This window comes from Dendrobates tinctorius, unplaced genomic scaffold, assembly GCF_039654945.1.
Source record: "Dendrobates tinctorius isolate UK_male_01 unplaced genomic scaffold, ASM3965494v1 ptg000196l, whole genome shotgun sequence".
NCBI classification, from domain to species: Eukaryota; Metazoa; Chordata; class Amphibia; order Anura; family Dendrobatidae; genus Dendrobates; species Dendrobates tinctorius.
The window spans coordinates 14,903,020-14,921,835 of record NW_027361863.1 but is presented as its reverse complement, the minus strand read 5'-3'; the positions used below and the strand labels follow the sequence as shown (position 1 = coordinate 14,921,835).

The following is an 18,816-nucleotide window of genomic DNA, read 5'->3' as shown; positions in this document are numbered from 1 at the left end:
GGGGCTCCTTTAGGATCTATAAGCCTTATTACTAATACCTGCTGCGAGATGTAACTCCACAACAGCTCGAGAGACATGGGCTGCAGATCGTTGTCCACATTCAACAAACATCTGAAGAGAAAGATTAAGCTTACCTTAGTGTAATAAAATATTGGCCTAAGTAATTTTGGCACTGTGGTTGTTGGAAAACAAAAGTTTATAACTACAAGGAAATGGATATAAGAAGTGCAGAAGTTAAAGAACACGCCAATTACAGTAGATAAAGATTTATTTATTTACAGTAAGGCTCTTTGTTGAAAATCATCATTTCTGTGGTCAAGAGTCTGTTGTGATCTTCGGTACCTTAAGTAAGCTTAGCTAAGAGCTTAAAAGAGTTACAGGAGTTAATTAATATTTAACCAGTAAACAATAATAAATGAAGATAGATTCACCCATGGGCACTTACTGGGATACAGTGCAGGTTGCTCCATCGCCTTCATTTACACTGGAAAAAAATCCTCATCATTCAAAGTGACCCCTGGGACCTTGTTTGGCCACCATGGTCATCTCTCTTCAGCATCATGGTCTCGCTGATGTCACCGTTGATGTGCTAATGAAGTCACTTCACCACGACTGGAACTTTAAATGGTATCGACTTCCTTCCAGTGCAAACATAGATCATGAGTGCTGGATCCCAATAGGTGCCGGTGGGTGAATGTAGCTTCGTTTATTTTTTTTATATACACTAAGCCATTTTTTCTTCGACAAACCCTTTGATATTTGTACATCATTAACAATTGTAAATGTGGACAAATAAACATCAAGATACTATACAGATCTGAAGTTTTGTTATAGAATTACTTGTCCACTCATCTTGTCAGGAAACATGATGAAACATGATGAAACCACACAATTGGGGTTTAGTTAAATGCATCTCCAATGCCATAATATTATGTGTTATGTGCTAGCTTGATGCTAGTAACGGCGAGATTCAAGACAAATCCTATGGACGTGTCATAAATGTTGAACATGATAACAACCTTTTACGGCTTCATTCACACCGGTTTCTGAAGGGGTACTTTGAGTGGTTGAGGCCACTTTGCACTAGCTTAGATCAATCCTTGCAGCCTTCTTTAGACATAGTGTTCCGTATTTTCTATTGCAATCATCCTGATAATAACCGGATTTAGTCATTAATGTGCAACGTTCTGGTGACTGCACCTTGAACTTGAACCTGAATAGAAAGAAAATACACAAATAAAAATTAAAGTTGTCCATCGCCTCATGTCCCCATGAAGAGAATGTGCTGCCAGCACTGCATCTATGGCTACTGGCCAGGTCACATGGATGGATGGCTGGTATTGTACCTGTGTCTTAATTAAATTAATAGATCAGGTGAACAAAACCTGCTGATACCTTGCAGGAGACTGTCAGTGCCATGTCAGCAGCGCCTCTCACCTCCTGATACAAAATGCATATTTTTTATGCACACTTAATGCTATTTCACAAAACATGTCTCTTATTTTTAAATGTCCTTTTAAACAATTGTATTCCGAAGTGCACGAGTTTATTACCTGGACTCTTTTGGAAGTGCTGATCATTAAGACCAAAGATACACTGCCATATGCATCATGTAAATGGAAGAGAACGGTCACATTGTAACATTACGCCTAATGATTGCCTATGAAGTCGCATTGTGACCCAGGGCTGCAATTCAAAATGCGTAAAACATCCAAGGATAATAGAAAAAATTGGAGTCTGGTTCAATAGGACTGGATTTTCCTTTTCTTTATATTTTTCAAAATAAATTATAGTGCATACAAAAGAAAATTTTCATGGTCGACATGACCCAGTCGACGCGTTTCGACGGCACTAAGCAGTCTTGCTCATGACTCGTCAGCCATGAAAATTTTCTTTTGTATGTACTATAATTTCTCTTGAAAAATATAAAGAGAAGGAAAATCCAGTCCTACTGAGCTGGACTCCAATTTTTTTCTATTATCCTTGATGTGAGGCCAAGGTGAGGCCGGTGTCTGAGCCCCAGGTGGATGAGCATAGAGCAACTGGGTGAGCTGGAATTAAGTTGTTGTAAAAGATCCAAGCTGGATTTTTGGGCCGAGGTCAGACATGGTTTTGTCATCATGGTGGACTCAAATATATCTCGCATGTGGCTACAACCTGTCTAAAATTTGACAATCTGTTTTATTTAGTTGCCAAATTGCAGAATTGCAAATATAAGAATAGACTTTCACATAAGTCGATGTGAAAGACAGAACAAACAAATGCCAGTTTGTAAAGGAAACTGCTAAAGGGGCAGAAAGCAAAAAATAGTTTGAGTGGTTATTTTGTTTAAACCCTTTGAAGACCAATCTATATTGTACGTTCAGGACCAAGCAATATATTTTTCTTTAACTTCATTCTATGGCTGGTTTATTCTATCGACATAACCAACTATGTATTTTTTTATGGTTAACTTTATTTTAAAAAATATTTTTTTTATTAATTAATTTAATAGGTACCGTATATTTTGAGGTTAGTTTGTACTTTTATAAAGTAAGCTTTTACTTTCTTACTTCCCAACGGACCTTGGAGCAATGATCCCTTGGTTGTTCACATTATGCTTTAAGATACACAGTAGAGTTGAGCGACTTTTGGTTTTTTAGGGTCGCGTTTCGTTTCGTGAAACCCGACTTTTCCAAAAGTCGGGTCGAGCAAGATCGTCCGATTATAGGGAAAAGTCGGGGTCGTCCCGAAACACGAAACTCAATGTAAGTCAATGGGGAATAAAAGTCGGCAGTGAGAGGAGGACAGGAAACACACCTACAGTGCCCATTTGAATGCCAAAAGCATCAATTCTTCTTACTTAAGCTTGTCAACCTTAATTAACTTCATAATACAAGTTACGCACTGAAAAATGGGGGTTATTTGGCTAAAGTTGTGGGGGGGAGGGCTGGCTCCAGGTTTTCATGTGCCCTGGGCGAAAGAGCGCCCCTTTAACACATACCACAACTCATCATGCTCCGATACGGCAGAGAAATAGCGGTATAGTACAATGAAAAATACCTCACTTTTTACATCTCATGACGAGGCCCATCTATTTCTCCATACAGAATCATTGGTCCCATATAATGTTTGAAACAGTATATGATGAGCTCCAAATAATGCTACAGTATATGTTGGTCCCCATGGATGAAGCTCCACTGTCTTATGGGCCCAAATAATGCTCCAAACATAATGGGCCCCATTTCTAATGCTCTAGTGTATAATGGGCCCTGTAAATGCTGCTCCAGTGTCTGATGTCCACCTTTGGAATGTTCCAGTGTATGGTGGGCCCCATCTATCATTCTCCAGAGTATAGTGCTCCCCAAAAATTGCTGTCCCAACATTGAAAACAATCAAATAAGTCTCCTCGCTAGGGAATCCCTGTACTTGTCTGGATTCCTCGTCGTCCCCATCTTCCATCTCACTGCACAGTATTTCAACTTTGCAAGTGCTGTGATCCTGGGCAAGCAAGGGGGCCCACTCGTTGGCGATGGCACTGGCACAGGGCCCCTGATAGTACGGTGGTGTGTCTGATGGCGGGTGGGCCGAACCTGCACTTTCATCTGCAGCTTCCTCTTTGTCACTGTGTAAGATGGAACTGTATATGGGAAGGGTAACCTGAGTTTCATCAGGGTCAGATTCAGGTCGTGCAGCGTGCGAGGGGAATGTAGTGGTCTGGGTCAATGTACCAGCAGATTCATCGAGCAGTGGCTGGGCATCAGTGCACTTGTGTCGCCCCCAGGAGTACGGTCACCACAGTGGCATTACCTTCTTCCTAGGGAGTGTGATGTCATGCTTGGGAGCAACGAAGGATCTCTCTAGCAGGTTAACTGATTGGGCAGCGTTATTCCCACGAGTCATGACCCTCCAAACAGCGTTCATGAAGGCAAAGTGTTTGTTTTACGTGGGCAGTATGGTTGCAAAGCTGAACCTTAAAGGAATGTACGAACGAGACTCCGTCATGCCCCGCGGTCCGAGTCCGGCTTACTAGAGGGACACGTGAGGCTCTGACACATGAGATTGGCCAATAACTGGTGTGTCATGCCCTTACATGTCCGTGGCTGCATGTGCGCTACACTGAAAAGGCCAGCGTTTGTCGCTTACAGGTGCAGATAACCCGCTGAACAATGTTAGTGATGGGGATCACTGATTACAATTATTACCCGCGAACAATGATTTCCCAGTAAGTGCAGGTCAACCACAGTTCCGGAATTAGGCCTAACCGTCATTCCTGAAAAAATGAAAAACTTACGTGTGCAAACCACAGGTGCTGTAGCTTGCTTAACAGCTCGCCAGCCGTTCTCACGCCCAGTATGGATTACACGTGATTGCACAAAGGTGAGAAAGGGTACCGTATCCCCAGATAACATGTATGGATAGCGAACACGTTCAAAATATATGTCTCAGGAGGCAGGCTCAGACGGTGTTAGGCCCAGTATGGATTGCACGTGATTGCACAAAGGTTAGAAAGGGTACCGTTTCCCCGGATAACATGTATGGATAGCGTACACATTTAAAATATATGTCTATACATCAGGAGGCAGGCTCAGACGGTGTCAGGCACAGTATGGATTTGACGGCCCAGACTACACAGCGGAGGAGCAGGGAGAGGTAAAGATTGCAAATGCTGGGGCCCTGCCCAAGCAAGGGGGGCCCACTCGTGGGCGTCGGTACTGGCACTGGGCCCCTCATAGTACGGCGGTGTGTCTGACGGCGGGTGTGCACCACCACCGTCAGAGACACTTGATTGCACTATGAAGGACCCTGTACCAGTGCCCGTGCCCAAGAGTCGGCCTACCCACCTGTCCAGGGCAACGGCACTCGCACGGTGTCGTGCGCTAGGTGGTGACCCCGGCCATGCGGGGGGGAGGCAGCACAGTTAGGTAGTTTTAGAAAGTGGCATATGTTGATGTTGGACATTCAGCTGATGCAAAAGGTTAAATAGGTCAATTCCCAGGAAGAGGTGTACCAAAGCAAGCCATTTTTCTGTCACCCTATGTGTCATCAGAGGAAGGTGGGACAAAATCCTTGGAAACCCATGCGTGGTTCATTTTAATGAAGGTTAGATCATCCACATTTTGGGTTGACAGACGGGTCCTTTTTTCTGTCAGGATTGATCCAGCTGCACTGAAGACTCTTTCCGATAGCACACTTGCAGCTGGGCAAGCGAGCTCCTGTAAGGCATATTGTGGCAATTCAGGCCAGGTGTCCAGTTTAGCGGCCCAATAGTCAAAGGGGAATGACCTGTGTGGGAGAACATCGATATGGGAGGAAAAGTAGTTTGTAACCATAGTTGACAACTGCTGTCTCCTGTCACTTTCCATCGATGCAGTATTACCAGTTGTGTGAGCGGTACTTGAAAAATCAGTCCACAACATTGTCATGAAACCCCTGTCTCCAACGCCACTTCTGCTGTGTGCACCACGAACACCTCTGCCAAGCTGCCCCCGGCCCGTACGGCTCGTGTGAGAACCATCACCGCTGCTGTGTGCTGGGAATGCCTCAAGCAACCGATTTACCAGAGTTGCTTGTTTATTAGCCAATATTAGGTCAAGGTTCTCCTGTGGCATGATGTTTTGTAATTTGCCTTTATAGCGTGGATCCAGGATGCTGGCCAACCAGTAGTTGTCATCGTTCATCATTTTGGCAATGCGTGGGTCCCTTTTTAGGATCTGCAAGGCATAATCTGACATGTGGGCCAATATTCCCGGTGTCAATGATGCACTGCGAGTGCTGGTTGGAGGAGCACTTTCTGGCAAATCCACATCTCTCCAGTCACGCACAAACCCTGTACCAGACCTTGCCACGCCAACATTTTCACTTGCCCCACGAGATGCATCCTCCTCCCCTAAGTAATCATCCCCATCATCCTCCTCCTCCTCCTCTTCTTCCTCCACCTCGTCCAGGAGAGGTCCCTGAGCAGACAATGGCTGAATGTCATCAAGGATTCCCTCCTCCTCTTCCTCCTCATCAACATTGGCTGCAGACGCCTGCTCCTTAAGGTGCGTCAAAATTTGCATGAGCAGACGCATAAGTGGGATGCTCATGCTTAGGATGGCGTCGTCTGCGCTTACCAGCCGTGTGCATTCCTCAAAACACTGAAGGACTTTACAGAGGTCTTTCAGCTTCGACCACTGCACACCTGTCAACTCCATGTCTGCTCTCAAAGTGCCTGGCCGTGTATCCTCCCACAAATGCATTATGGCCTGCCTCTGCTCGCACAGCCGCTCCACCATGTGCAGGGTGGAGTTCCACCTTGTTGCAATGTCGATAATGAGGCGGTGGTTGGGAAGGTGGAGCAATCGCTGCAGCTTCTGCATACGAACGGAGTGTACAGGCGGCCGGCGGATGTGCGCGCACAGTCTTCGCACCTTCTGGAGCAGGGCTGTTAACTCTGGATAATTTTTGAGGAAGCACTGCACCACCGGGTTCAAGGTGTGAGCCAAGCAAGGTATATGGCTGAGTTTTGAAAGGGCTATGGCTGCCACAAAATTACGGCCGTTATCACTAACTACCTTGCCTGCCTCAAGATGTACACTGCCCAGCCATGACTCAGTTTGTCGCTTCAAGTACTCGGCCAGCACCTCGGCGGTGTGTCTGTTGCCCAAACACATCATCTGCAACACAGCCTGCTGACGCTTTCCACTAGCTGCTCGATAGGGGGACACATCGTGTGCAACAGTGGCAGCTGCAGATGGAGTGCTCGTACGACTGCGCTCTGTGGACGAGCTTTCGCTTCTGGAGGAGGAGGAGGAGGGTCGAACGCCTACAGCCAACTGTTTCCTATACCGTGGGCTAGGCAGCACTGTCCCACCACCGCTGTCCCCTGTGGACCCTGCATCCACCACATTAACCCAGTGCGCAGTGATGGACACGTAACGGCCCTGGCCATGCCGACTGGACCATGCATCAGTTGTGAGGTGCACCTTTCCGCTCACTGACTGCTTGAGTGCATGGACAATGCGGTCTTTCACATGATGGTGGAGGGCTGGGATGGCTTTGCAAGAGAAGAAGTGGCGACTGGGTAGGTCATAGCGTGGTACTGCATAGGCCATGAGTTCGCGGAAAGCTGTGCTTTCCACCAACCGAAAGAGCATCATCTCAAACGAGATTAGTTTGGCAATGTGGGCGTTCAAACCCAGTGTACGCGGATGAGAGACTGAGTACTTTCTTGACCTACTCATAGCGTCTGGGAGGGTGAGCTGGACTTGAGAGCTGCATATGGTGGAAGTAGCGGTGTATAGGGCGGACTGAGAGAGGGTTGATGATGGTGATGGAGTTGGTGTTCTTTCTGATGGCCTAGAATCAGTCTTTCGTTGATATAACAGTGGGATTCCCTGACTGCTGTGGCCTTGCAATGACACCTCAACATTTGCTGCTGTGCTAACCGGTGGGCTTACAGTGGGGGAAACAATGTAGCGTTGCTGACTACCTTCGTTGTGATCAGTTGCACATGTGGCACTTGAGGTTTGGTGTTGTGTCCACGCTTGCAAGTGCATGCTGGTTAAATGTCTAAGCATGCAACTGGTATTCAAATTTTTCAGATTTTTCCCTCGGCTAAAGGTCTTTGCGCACTTCTTACAGATAACCTTGGCCTGATCATGAGGATTTTGTTCAAAAAAGTGCCACACTGCACTCTTCCTACTTTGGCAGACATTTTGCGGCCTAGCACGCTGTGATGTTTTGACCCTCTGGACAAGCTGTCCAGCAACTCTTTTGATGTTTGGAACCTGTCTTTGGAGTGCTCCGGGCCTGCCAGATAACAGCTGTTGCGATGTCGATGTCTGCTGTGGATGCTCCTCATCTGAGCTATTGGAAGCAGCACCCTCTTCCCCCAATGGATGCCAATCTGGGTCAACAACTGGGTCATCCATCACCTCCTCTTCTATGTCATGTGCACCTTCCTCTGTGTCACCGCACCGTGTATGGTGGTATAGTGTGCGGGAAGGGGCACCTGAGTCTCATCAGGGTCAGAATCTGGCTCTGTACACTGCGAGGACAATGTAGTGCTCTGAGTGAATGTACCAGCAGAATCATCCATCAGCGGCTGTGCATCAGTGCACTCCATGTCAGATTCATCATGGCCTGGGTAATTCACCATTTCACTTGATAATCCAGGCATGGTATGTGAAAACAGCTCCATGGAGTAATCAGTAGTATGGCCTGCGTCATCCTTCAATCTTGGTTGGGGTGAAGGACACAAGGAAAGGTGTGGTTCATGAACATGAGCCTCCAATGACGACTCAGTGCTTTTACTTTTTACAACTGAAGAAGAGGAGGCGATAGAGCTGGAGGCTGAGTCAGCAATGTAAGACAAAACTTTTTCCTGATGCTCTGGCTTTAAAAGCGGTTTGCCAACTCCTAGAAAACTAAGCGTTCGAGGCCTTATGTAGCCAGACGATGACGCAGGCTCAACACCTCCTGCATTCGGTCCTATTTTGCTCTTGCCACTACCATCAGATCCACCACCAACACCATCATTACCAGCTGCCAACCCCCGCCCAATTCCACGGCCTCTTCCACCAGCCTTCCTCATTTTTGGTAGAAATGTAGACAAAATCCAAAAAACTAAATAGTAATGTAAAACAAGGTACAAGGTGTCTATAGGACAGGGGAGATTTTGAATTTCTGCAGACACTTGTGGACACTGGACACTTTTGGATTGTGTGAGGCCCACTGATATCTGAGCGCTATGTGACAGGCTCGATGGCACAGCTGTGACCAAAGTGACTAGAGGATAAGGGAGATTTTGAATCTCTGCACACACTTTTGGACACTGGACACTTTTGGATTGTGTGAGGCCCAATGAATATCTGAGCGCTATGTGACAGGCTCGATGGCACAGCTGTGACCAAAGTGACTAGAGGATAAGGGAGATTTTGAATCTCTGCACACACTTTTGGACACTGGACACTTTTGGATTGTGTGAGGCCCAATGAATATCTGAGCGCTATGTAACAGGCTCGATGGCACAGCTGTGACCAAAGTGACTAGAGGATAAGGGAGATTTTGAATCTCTGCACACACTTTTGGACACTGGACACTTTTGGATTGTGTGAGGCCCAATGAATATCTGAGCGCTATGTGACAGGCTCGATGGCACAGCTGTGACCAAAGTGACTAGAGGATAAGGGAGATTTTGAATCTCTGCACACACTTTTGGACACTGGACACTTTTGGATTGTGTGAGGCCCAATGAATATCTGAGCGCTATGTGACAGGCTCGATGGCACAGCTGTGACCAAAGTGACTAGAGGATAAGGGAGATTTTGAATCTCTGCACACACTTTTGGACACTGGACACTTTTGGATTGTGTGAGGCCCAATGAATATCTGAGCGCTATGTGACAGGCTCGATGGCACAGCTGTGACCAAAGTGACTAGAGGATAAGGGAGATTGGATTGCTTTTAAAAAAGCAGTTTGCAGAGCAGTGGGTAAACAGCAATGCCAGCCTGTCAGGAAGCCTTAAAAGGCAGCCCAACAACCAACACCACTGATACACCACAATATAGCCTCCCCTTGCACTGCACACACAGTGACTGGTGTGTTGTGCAGGCCAAATTGCTAGCAGCAGAAGCAGTTTTTTTTTCTTCTCAGCAGGACAAAAAAAAAAAATTGGGATTGCTTTTAAAAAAGCAGTTTGCGGAGCAGTGGGTAAACAGCAATGCAGGAATGTCAGGAAGCCTTAGAAGGCAGCCCAACAACCAACACCACTGATACACCACTATATAGCTTCCCCTTGCACTGCACACACAGTGACTGGTGTGTTGTGCAGGCCAAATCGCTAGCAGCAGAAGCAGTTTTTTTGTCTTCTTCCCTGCCTAACGCTCTCCCTACAGAATCAGCAGCATCCTCTCCCTATACTGAGATCGGCAGAAGTAAGATGGCGGTCGGCGTGCACGCCCTTTTATACCCCCTGTGACGCCCACCAAAGCAAGCCAATCACTTGCATGCCCTTCTGAAAGATGGTGGTGACCCCTGCCTATGTCATCACGTTGCCCACTGTGTCCGTGGATCCTGATTGGCTGAAAAAGAGCGCAAAACAAAGTTTTGAAACGCGACTTTGGCGCGTAAGTCGCCGACCTCGTGGCCGATCTCATCCTAGGGTCGGGTTTCGTTTCATGAAACCCGACTTTGCCAAAAGTAGGCGACTTTTGAAATTTTTCGACCCGTTTCGCTCAACTCTAATACATAGTATTGCGATCCAATTGGCTTTCATAGAATTTTCAAGTTTTATTTAATTAAACCCCTGACTGAAATGTCAAAGAGGATCTTTCACCAGTTTTAGCATGTCAAACTAGCCATAACATGGAATAGTGGCTGCAGAGCTGAATAACACTTAAAAAAATTCCTCATCTCTGTTGCAAAGATATCCTCTTGTAAAATGGGTTATAATTTATAATCTCTTGGGCCGTGTACTGTGACCAATCATAAGCAGCTGTCATGCAGGGGAAAGTGGAGCATGCTCCCACTAGCTCAGAAGAACATGTCTCTTCCTGAGAGATGTGACTCACAACCCTGATCACAGCCCTGATTTGTGTATTTACTTTGCAATATAGAGCAGAGTTGAGTGTCATTACAGCTTCATCTCGCAGCAGTTAGTGTGGGTGGTGTGGGATACAGCTGAGCTGACAGAGCTGTGAGAGGAGAGCTGAAGCTGCAGAGGTGATTATAATCACATTCAGCTCAGCTGTTCTCAATCTCCCCCCACACTGACTGCCATGTGATGAATCACATTCAGTTCTGTTGAGCACCTCCCCCCGCACTGACTGCAATGACAAAAACTGAAAGTGTTTGTAATCAAACTGAGCTATGCACTATACTACAGAGTAACTGTAGAGATAAGGGCTATATGTCATTACGTTTCATTGGAGAAGGCATGTTCTTTTGATCTTCTGGGAGTGCGTTCTTCTTTCTAAAGGCCCCGTCACACACAGCGAACTTGCTAGCAAGATCGCTGATTTTGTGACGCCACAGCGAGATCGCTGTGTGTGATGGGGATCAGCGACCGCCCCCCCCGCCGGGTATCGCTGATCATGCAGCATCGTCCTGGGCCATTTTTCCATCATTGCTCTCCCGCTGGCCAGCGTGCATCGCTGCGTGTGGCAGCGGGAGCCAACAATCAGCGAGGCTCCCAGCACTCTAAGCAGGCACTGGGAGCTGGTATCTAAGGTAAATATCGGGTTACTAAGAGGCGCGCGTCACTTAGTTACCCGATGTGTACCTTAGAAACCTGCGTGCTGGCAGCTCCTGGCGCGAGCACGCAGGTTTCTAACGTACACATCGGGTAACTAAGTGACGCGCGCCACTTAGTAACCCAATATTAACCTTAGAGACCAGCGTCCTCGCTGGTGCTGATCGCTGGTGAAGCTGAGCTGCCTGTTTGGCAGCTCACCAGCGATCATGTAGTGATGCACCAGCAATCCTGACAAGGTCGTATCGTTGTCGGGATCGCTGGTGCATCTTTATGTGTGACGGGGCCTTTAGGCATGATGCCTCCTGCTTATAATTGGTAAATATCATGCAGGGGAAAATAGGGAAAATGCATATGCTCCCAGATAGATATCTGGTAATGCCCCATTGGGCTTATCATAAATTATAACCTGAACTTTCCAAGCCTATATCTCCACAATTAAAAGCATAAATTAGATAATAAAAACTGTTTTATTCAGCCTGCAGTCACTATTTCATAATGTGGCCAGACTGGTGAAAGATCCTCTTTAGTCCACTGACACTCAATGACCACTTTGTCAAGTATCTAAGTGTTGGCAGGGAGAGACCCCCCACCCCGTCAAGCAATGTAGGTGTTGCAATTGGTATTGGTACTGGCATCTAAGGGTTGGTTTAAGAGGTTTCTTTGGCTGCGTCGGGGCACATGAAGTTTGTAAAAGTGTGTATTGTGAATTTTGTGTGTTATTGTGAGAGAGACACTTACAAGCTGCTGTTATAATATTCTTCATCCACCCATCTCCATACATCTCCATCACGGTGAAGTCCTATCCAATATGTGTCATTTACTCGCTGTTGCAACGTTCTCTCTATGAAACCCTGTAACAAATAAAGAACATCTTTTATAGTGTACACATGCATTACACAGTACACACATATATATTTAAATATATATACTGTACACCACACACACACACAGACATACAGACACATCAGTATATGACAGACACAAACACACACACCACACACAACATCAGTATACTACATACACATACCAGTATCTAGCATACACAAGACACACACATACTATATAATACAGCAAAGTGATGCTGGTTTTCTAGCTTTACAGTACCTTTATATATAGACATAATACCTTTTCTTCCTGGTTCTTTATGACAAGTAGATCAGCTCCCATCATCTTACAATCATCCCGACTCTGGTTCCATGTTCTGTTTGTTTCAATTGAATAGTAATAGCAGTGATCTCCATGCGGCAGCCAATTATAAGGACATAGCTGACATCCTGCAAGTTTTTAATTATAGACATTTTTTAACTATCGTTCTTTAAATTTTTCAATATTCTTAAAAAAAATGTCATTGTGAGACTGCTAAAATAATGAAGAGTTAGGATGCTACAAAAACGATGGAAATATAAATAATACTAAAAAGTTACAAAAAGGTTGAAAGCCTAAATTTAGAAATAAAAAAGGTATTTGTGGACTGCACTTTTTAGCCATCTAGGCAACATACCTTCAGACTTGACACATGTATCCTATTAGATGTTTCCTATTTTTTGAAGATTTTGCAACTGTAAAACTCTCCTTAATCTGAAGTATAGCATAATAATTCAAATATAAATGCACTCCTTTATTCATAGACCCCATATCCCACTATAAATAGCAAGATCTTGTGAGGATCATGGGGGAGTTGTGGAAATCTGATGCTGTCAATCCTGGTCATGAGTGACCCAGACTGAGAAATGCCCATGCAGACTCCAGATTTGCGTAATAGGTCTACTATGCCAAATACACTTTTTTTTTTTACAATTTATCATTAGTTATATTTAGATTATAATCTTTTTTATTGGGGCTCTTTATCAATTAAAAAGTGGCCTTCTCTTGCTGGCAGATCCTGTTTAACCTCATTCCGACCCTTCCAAGTGTCATAACTTTTTTATTTTTCAGTTGGCAAAGCTGTATGAGGTCTTGTAATTTGTGAGATAAGTTGTAAATTTAAAAGACACCATTTACTTTACCATTTAGTGTATTTAAAAATAAAAAAATTCCAAATGAGTTGAAATAGTAAAAAAAAAATCATAATTCTGCCGTTGTCTTTTTGCGTTTCACATTTTTATGGAGTTCATTTCAATAACAGTAAACACAAGAGAACTACCAACAACCAGAAGGAGCACAGTGGCGGACCAAGAATAAGGATGTGTTATAATACTATCTTCCCTTTAGCCCATTTGTATTCCTTCTTTAAAAATTAATATTTACTAAATGGTAGAAGCATTGGTGTCCTCAATTTCCAAGGAACACTCATCATAAAACCATCATTTCTTTTTGTTTTTTTACGTGGACCAGCACTCCTCCCATATTGCACAGGTGTTTTTAATTAGCACGAGACTACAAGAGGGGCTCTGCCTATTTTTGCTCTCAGTTCACAGTCTGAGAGCTTGTGGAAGGAGAGTTTTATGCTCTTTTCACTTGGGTTTCTTGCTGTGTTTCGACCATTGTTGCTGTGATTTTGTGCTTTTGTGGCCTAGAGTAATAGAGACTCAGTTTTGCAATATGGGTGCTGTGAGGCACCAGGCCGTCCGCCCTGCTGGTGCACAGCGCTGCTCTTTCAATGCTATAAAAAATTAGAAATCCACTTGAGGCTGTGTGCCCACGTAGCGATTTTTAAGCATTTTTTTGCCGCGATTTTCGGTGCGAAAACGCTGCAAAAACGTTTTAAAATCGTGTACAGAACGCTCCCCATGCATTCCTATGGCATTCCGCACATGCTGTGCTAATGCTGTGCTTTTTTCCGCGGCGGAATCGCATCGCGGAAAAAATCGCAGCATGCTCATTCTTTTTGCGGAATCGCAAAGAATTGCCGCGATTCCGCACCCATAGGAATGCATGAGAATCGCTTACTTCCCGCATGTGGCTATGCCCACCATGCGCGAAGTTAAGCGTCTCATGTGCGGTTGGTACCCACGGTGTGGAGGACAGGAGACTGTCCTCCAGGCCCTGGGTACCATACCCCTGTAAAAAAAAGCAGGTTTTGTTCACCAGCCAATAACAAATTTGGCTGGGGATTCAGTAAAAGATTAACTTCTAAAGTTAAGACTGAGGAGGGGGTGAGCTGATAGACCTCTTTGTAAAGTAGAAAACAAGGTCTGTTGCCTCTGCAGTTTCTCTATGTAAGAGATCAGTTGTACAATGATGGAGGAAGTGTGGTAGGTAGGACTTCACCATTAATCAATGCAATGAACAGTGGTTTCCATTGTTGCATACATTTTATTAAGATTTATTAAGAACTCGTATAGGACAAGTTTACTGGAAAGCACACTTCATGAGCCGCAAAGATGATGAGCATAATGAATCTTGGAAAAAAACATTTCTACCTAAAGTTGCCTTTCCTACTTTTCCCAGGAACTACAGTTTCTTGGCTTCATACTACAATCCCTGTGGTACAGGAACTTATATCCATTTTAAAGACACATGATACTGTATTACATCAGCGCCATTGGTACTTTTCTTCAGCTGTATAGATTTGACAAGGGTTGGAGACTGAATGGAAGGTGCCAATACGATCAATCTCTCGTTGCCTTTTTAAAAACATGATTTCTTATCTGGTTGGCTCAAGAAACCAGATGAGTTAGCGACTGTCACAGGTTAACCACAATAGAGAGGGGCCAGAAGATCGCGTTGTCTGATTTTTCCTACTCCTGCACTGACTAGAAGCACTTTACCTTCATATTAAATGGTGCAGGTTTCTTATAGCAGTGCAGAGGTAAATGTGTTCAGTTGAGAGCTCTTGGAAGCTTACCTGCATTAAGGCTCTCAGCTGTTCACTGTTGACCACTCCCTTCTCCTATATATACTGGACTCTGGCAAGCAGGTGTAGTACGTGGGCCGACAGAGGGGTGGGCCCTTTCGACTATGAGACGGACTGACGACAGACACAGAAACTCATTCAACCAGGTCCAACTTTATTGGGTGTCCTCCTGACATCCACAGCAAACACGACAGCTTCTGCTTCCAGACCCGGGTACTCGTCACCTCCTCCTACTTCTGTTGGCGATAACCCTCCTGATTCTCTCACCATGGCCGCCGTTAGGCCCACAGCCACAGCGCTTCCCCCTGATTGAGTCTGTCTGCTGTGACACTTACTGCTCCTTCAGTGTCCAGCCATCTGGTACCCCAGGCCTCCTTTAGTCAGAGTCCTTCTGACCTGCAGCTGTCCTCTCAGGGCCACCCCTCTCCGAGTATCCGTCTCTCTTCTCTGTCTCTCCTGAGCTCATCCTGCCTCCGTCCTCTCCTGAGCTCTTCTCCCTTCTGTCTCCTCCTGGGTGTCTGCCCTGCCCCTGGGACTCTCCTTCCTTTTATTTTCTCATTCTGGAAATCCCCTTCCCAGTCCCTTAACTCCGCCCACCATGACTCTGCGGTTTCCCTAGCCTAAAGCTGCTGTTGAGTCCTTTTCTCACTACTCTATGTCTCCATCTTGTGGCAAAAACCCGGTACTACACTGTCTTTTCCCAATTCTAGCTGTTGTCCTACACATATAAATTTAAGTCCGAATAAAGCATTGTACACATCAACTTTTACATTTTCCTTCTTTGTCAGACAGGTCCATAGGTCAGTCCACCCCCCTACACAGGCATTGCCAGAGTTAGCTTTATTGCTGCATGATTCAGGAGTTGGTGGAGTTTTGTTATTTGAGAAGGTGTTTTGGTTGTGTGCAAATTCTCCTTCCCCTACTTTGTTTTTTTTCCTCATCCTTCACTCTCCAGTGTTTTCCTCAGTTGTTTGTGAGTGCATATTTGTATGATTGTTATTTTTTTATCCCTGTTCATATTACCTTGTTAGTCTGGTTAGTGTATTGCCATACACTACTACTTCCCTCTTCACTGGGTGGGGGGATGGAATAGAATGAGGGCGAATTCAGGAGCTCAGCAAAGTATGTGGCCCGGCGTCTTCACCATTAGAAGTAATCCAAGGAACAGGGATAGCTAGGGCGCCCCAAGCATTAGGGACAGATTTGTGACAGTGATGCTGGCAGATCATATCCATCTAACTCATCCTTAATAAACTCGACCAGTCCTCTTCACAAGGTAGCCACTAACACTTTATTATTGCACTTCAATTCAGGAGCTAAGGTAAAAAATTGGATGGTATTGGAGGTTCTCCAATGTAATCAAAGTAGAGATAGCAGGAAGCTTCATAAGCGAGAAGAGCAGGTTCATAAAATAGTTTCTTGAAGGATGGCAGGAAATTTTTCATACTAAATCAACACATGAGCTAATAAAATAATTTATCTTTTACTATATGTCATTTTATTGCAGCAGTACCATCTTACTATATCAAACTCCTAAGATGCTACAGATACTACAGTCTGCAACATCTTAGAGGTGAAATGTCAGAAAGATGCCAGAATGCGTACGTCACTGACTTGACTCATGAGTTCACGGGACTGGAGACAATGCAGAGACACTTGCTCCTTTGATAAAACAGGTTAAGAAATGTGTTACCTCACTCAAAAAAGCAGCTGAAAATCCCTGTCATGTTATCAGTATATGCACTTATGCTTCCTCCTACGTCCAAAAGCTGTAGTGACAGCATGTGTTTCTATGCAGCCTTCATGCTCGTGGAGAGCCGCCGGCCAGTCTGAGCATTCCAGAGCAACAAGTTATATGACAAGGGAGAGAATTTTTTCCCCGGAATTCGTATTAGGTAACAAGGAAACAATCCATCTTGACAATGGAATGGTATAAATGCAGTAAATGCAGAAGGCACTGGAGATTGAATCCTCATGTACTCCAGTAAATACTGACAGAATTTAGCCATACTAGTAAAAGACATATTAGCCATGGATGAGGCACAACCTGACAAAACATTGTCATGGCGCCCTGTAATTTATTTAACTTTTATTCCATCATGGTTAAAATAAGGTGTGTTTTACAGGAACATCTCCGCATTGTTTGACTTTGTTATGTTTGGAAGTAAAAGATGTGTGGTATGCTCCCAGTTTAGATAGAGGTCTGTTATTTCTAAACAAATGACAGATAACAGCTATAGGACTCACTGTAAAATTCCATGGCAAAGAGTGTGCTATTCTGGATAAAAGCTTATCATAGCCTATCAACCCAGTACAGTAATGGAACAGATGAGAATCTGATCAAATGGACAGCATTCAGCTCTCTTGACACGCTACTGGTAATGTGTGGCACGCTGTCAGAGCATATTTAAACCATGACATTTACATAAAGCAGTGGCTTATACACCATTAATTACTTGAATCACACATGTGGGTTTTTCATTAAATCTGTTGCCCATCGCTACCGGTGCACAGAAGATAAAACATATCACATCCCATCACATATAGTATCACATATTTGCAATAATATAACATTTGCAGAATAATACAACAACTTTAAAGGAACCTGTCACCAGTTTTGACGGATATAAGTTATGGCCATCACCTTTCAGGGCTGATATACAACATTTTATAATGTTGTATATCTGCCCCCAACCCAACCTGTAAGAGAAAAAATTAACTTGTCCTTTCCTGTTGAGGGCAGAGCAAAGTCCTGCAGTGCGCAGGTATCGGGAAAGGTCAGAGAGGCCCAGCGCCTGCGCACTGCAGGTCCTTGCTCTGGAGACTGCGTGGATGATGGAGGGACGTGTCATCCACACAAAGCAAGCAGGAGGGCGGCATCGCATGAACATGGGAAGGACCAGGACCACCGACCCCCTATGTACTAGACTTCCCCACAGATGAGTATAATAAAAGTTGTTTTTCTTGGGGGCAGATATACAGTATTATAGAATGCTGTATATCAGCCCTGAAAGGTAATGGCCGTATCTCTTAGGCTGGATTCACACTAGCGTTTTTTAGCGCAGCGCATCGTGCGCATACATGCGCATGCGCAATGTGCCCCTAAGTTTAACATGGGTGCGCATGGTCTAGCGTTTGTAAGCGTTTGTGCACATGCGTTTTTTTGCAGTGTGCGCCCAGGCGCGCCGGAAGCACCCTGTTGCATGTTCTGTGCGCTCAACCTGCCTCAAAAAACGCATGCACACAAAAACGCACGGAATGTGCAAAAAAAAAATCACATTACAGTCTATGGGAATGCTGGCGTGCGCATGTCCATGCGCACGTCAGCGTTTAAAATCGCATGCGTTTTAACAGTTTACATGGCTACAAAATGGTTAAAATGCTTGCGCATAAAATAAGCAAAGACATGCAAAACGCTTAATGCGTTTTTTGTATGTGTTTGCACTGCGCATGCAGTGCAGCACAAAAAAGCGCAAGTGTGAAAGTAGCCTTATTGGCCAAACCCGGTGACAGGTTCCTTTTAAGTAACCAGATCGTACAATATTATGGATGTGGATTTTTGAGTTTCGCAGGTTTATATTGACACCTTGTGGCCTTTCTTGTTAGATCATTAGAGGCAGCTTATTGTTCTCCTTTCAGTTTTGAATCTTTCTACGCTTGTTTTCTTCTACATTGGATATACATAATTAACCATGTCTGTACACCCTGTAAATACTCGTACAGTATACTGAGAACAGGACGTGTGAATTTGATGGCGAAGAAAGTAAAACTTGCTGACATCTTTCTTCCCCTCTCTATGAG

General features: G+C 44.8%; 1 protein-coding gene across 1 annotated transcript in view; it reads right to left on the bottom strand.

The window, feature by feature from the left end:
• Positions 1 to 261: 261 nt before the first annotated feature.
• LOC141056091 (uncharacterized) overlaps positions 262 to 18,816 on the bottom strand; it is a 171,677-nt gene continuing 153,122 nt past the window's right edge. The window contains exons 7-9 of the mRNA XM_073552748.1: positions 12,345 to 12,493; positions 11,958 to 12,070; positions 262 to 1,213 (exon numbers count right to left, since the gene is read on the bottom strand). Coding sequence (XP_073408849.1) covers positions 1,084 to 1,213; positions 11,958 to 12,070; positions 12,345 to 12,493 — 392 coding nt within the window. The 3' untranslated portion in view covers positions 262 to 1,083. The remainder of the gene's footprint in view (positions 1,214 to 11,957; positions 12,071 to 12,344; positions 12,494 to 18,816) is intronic.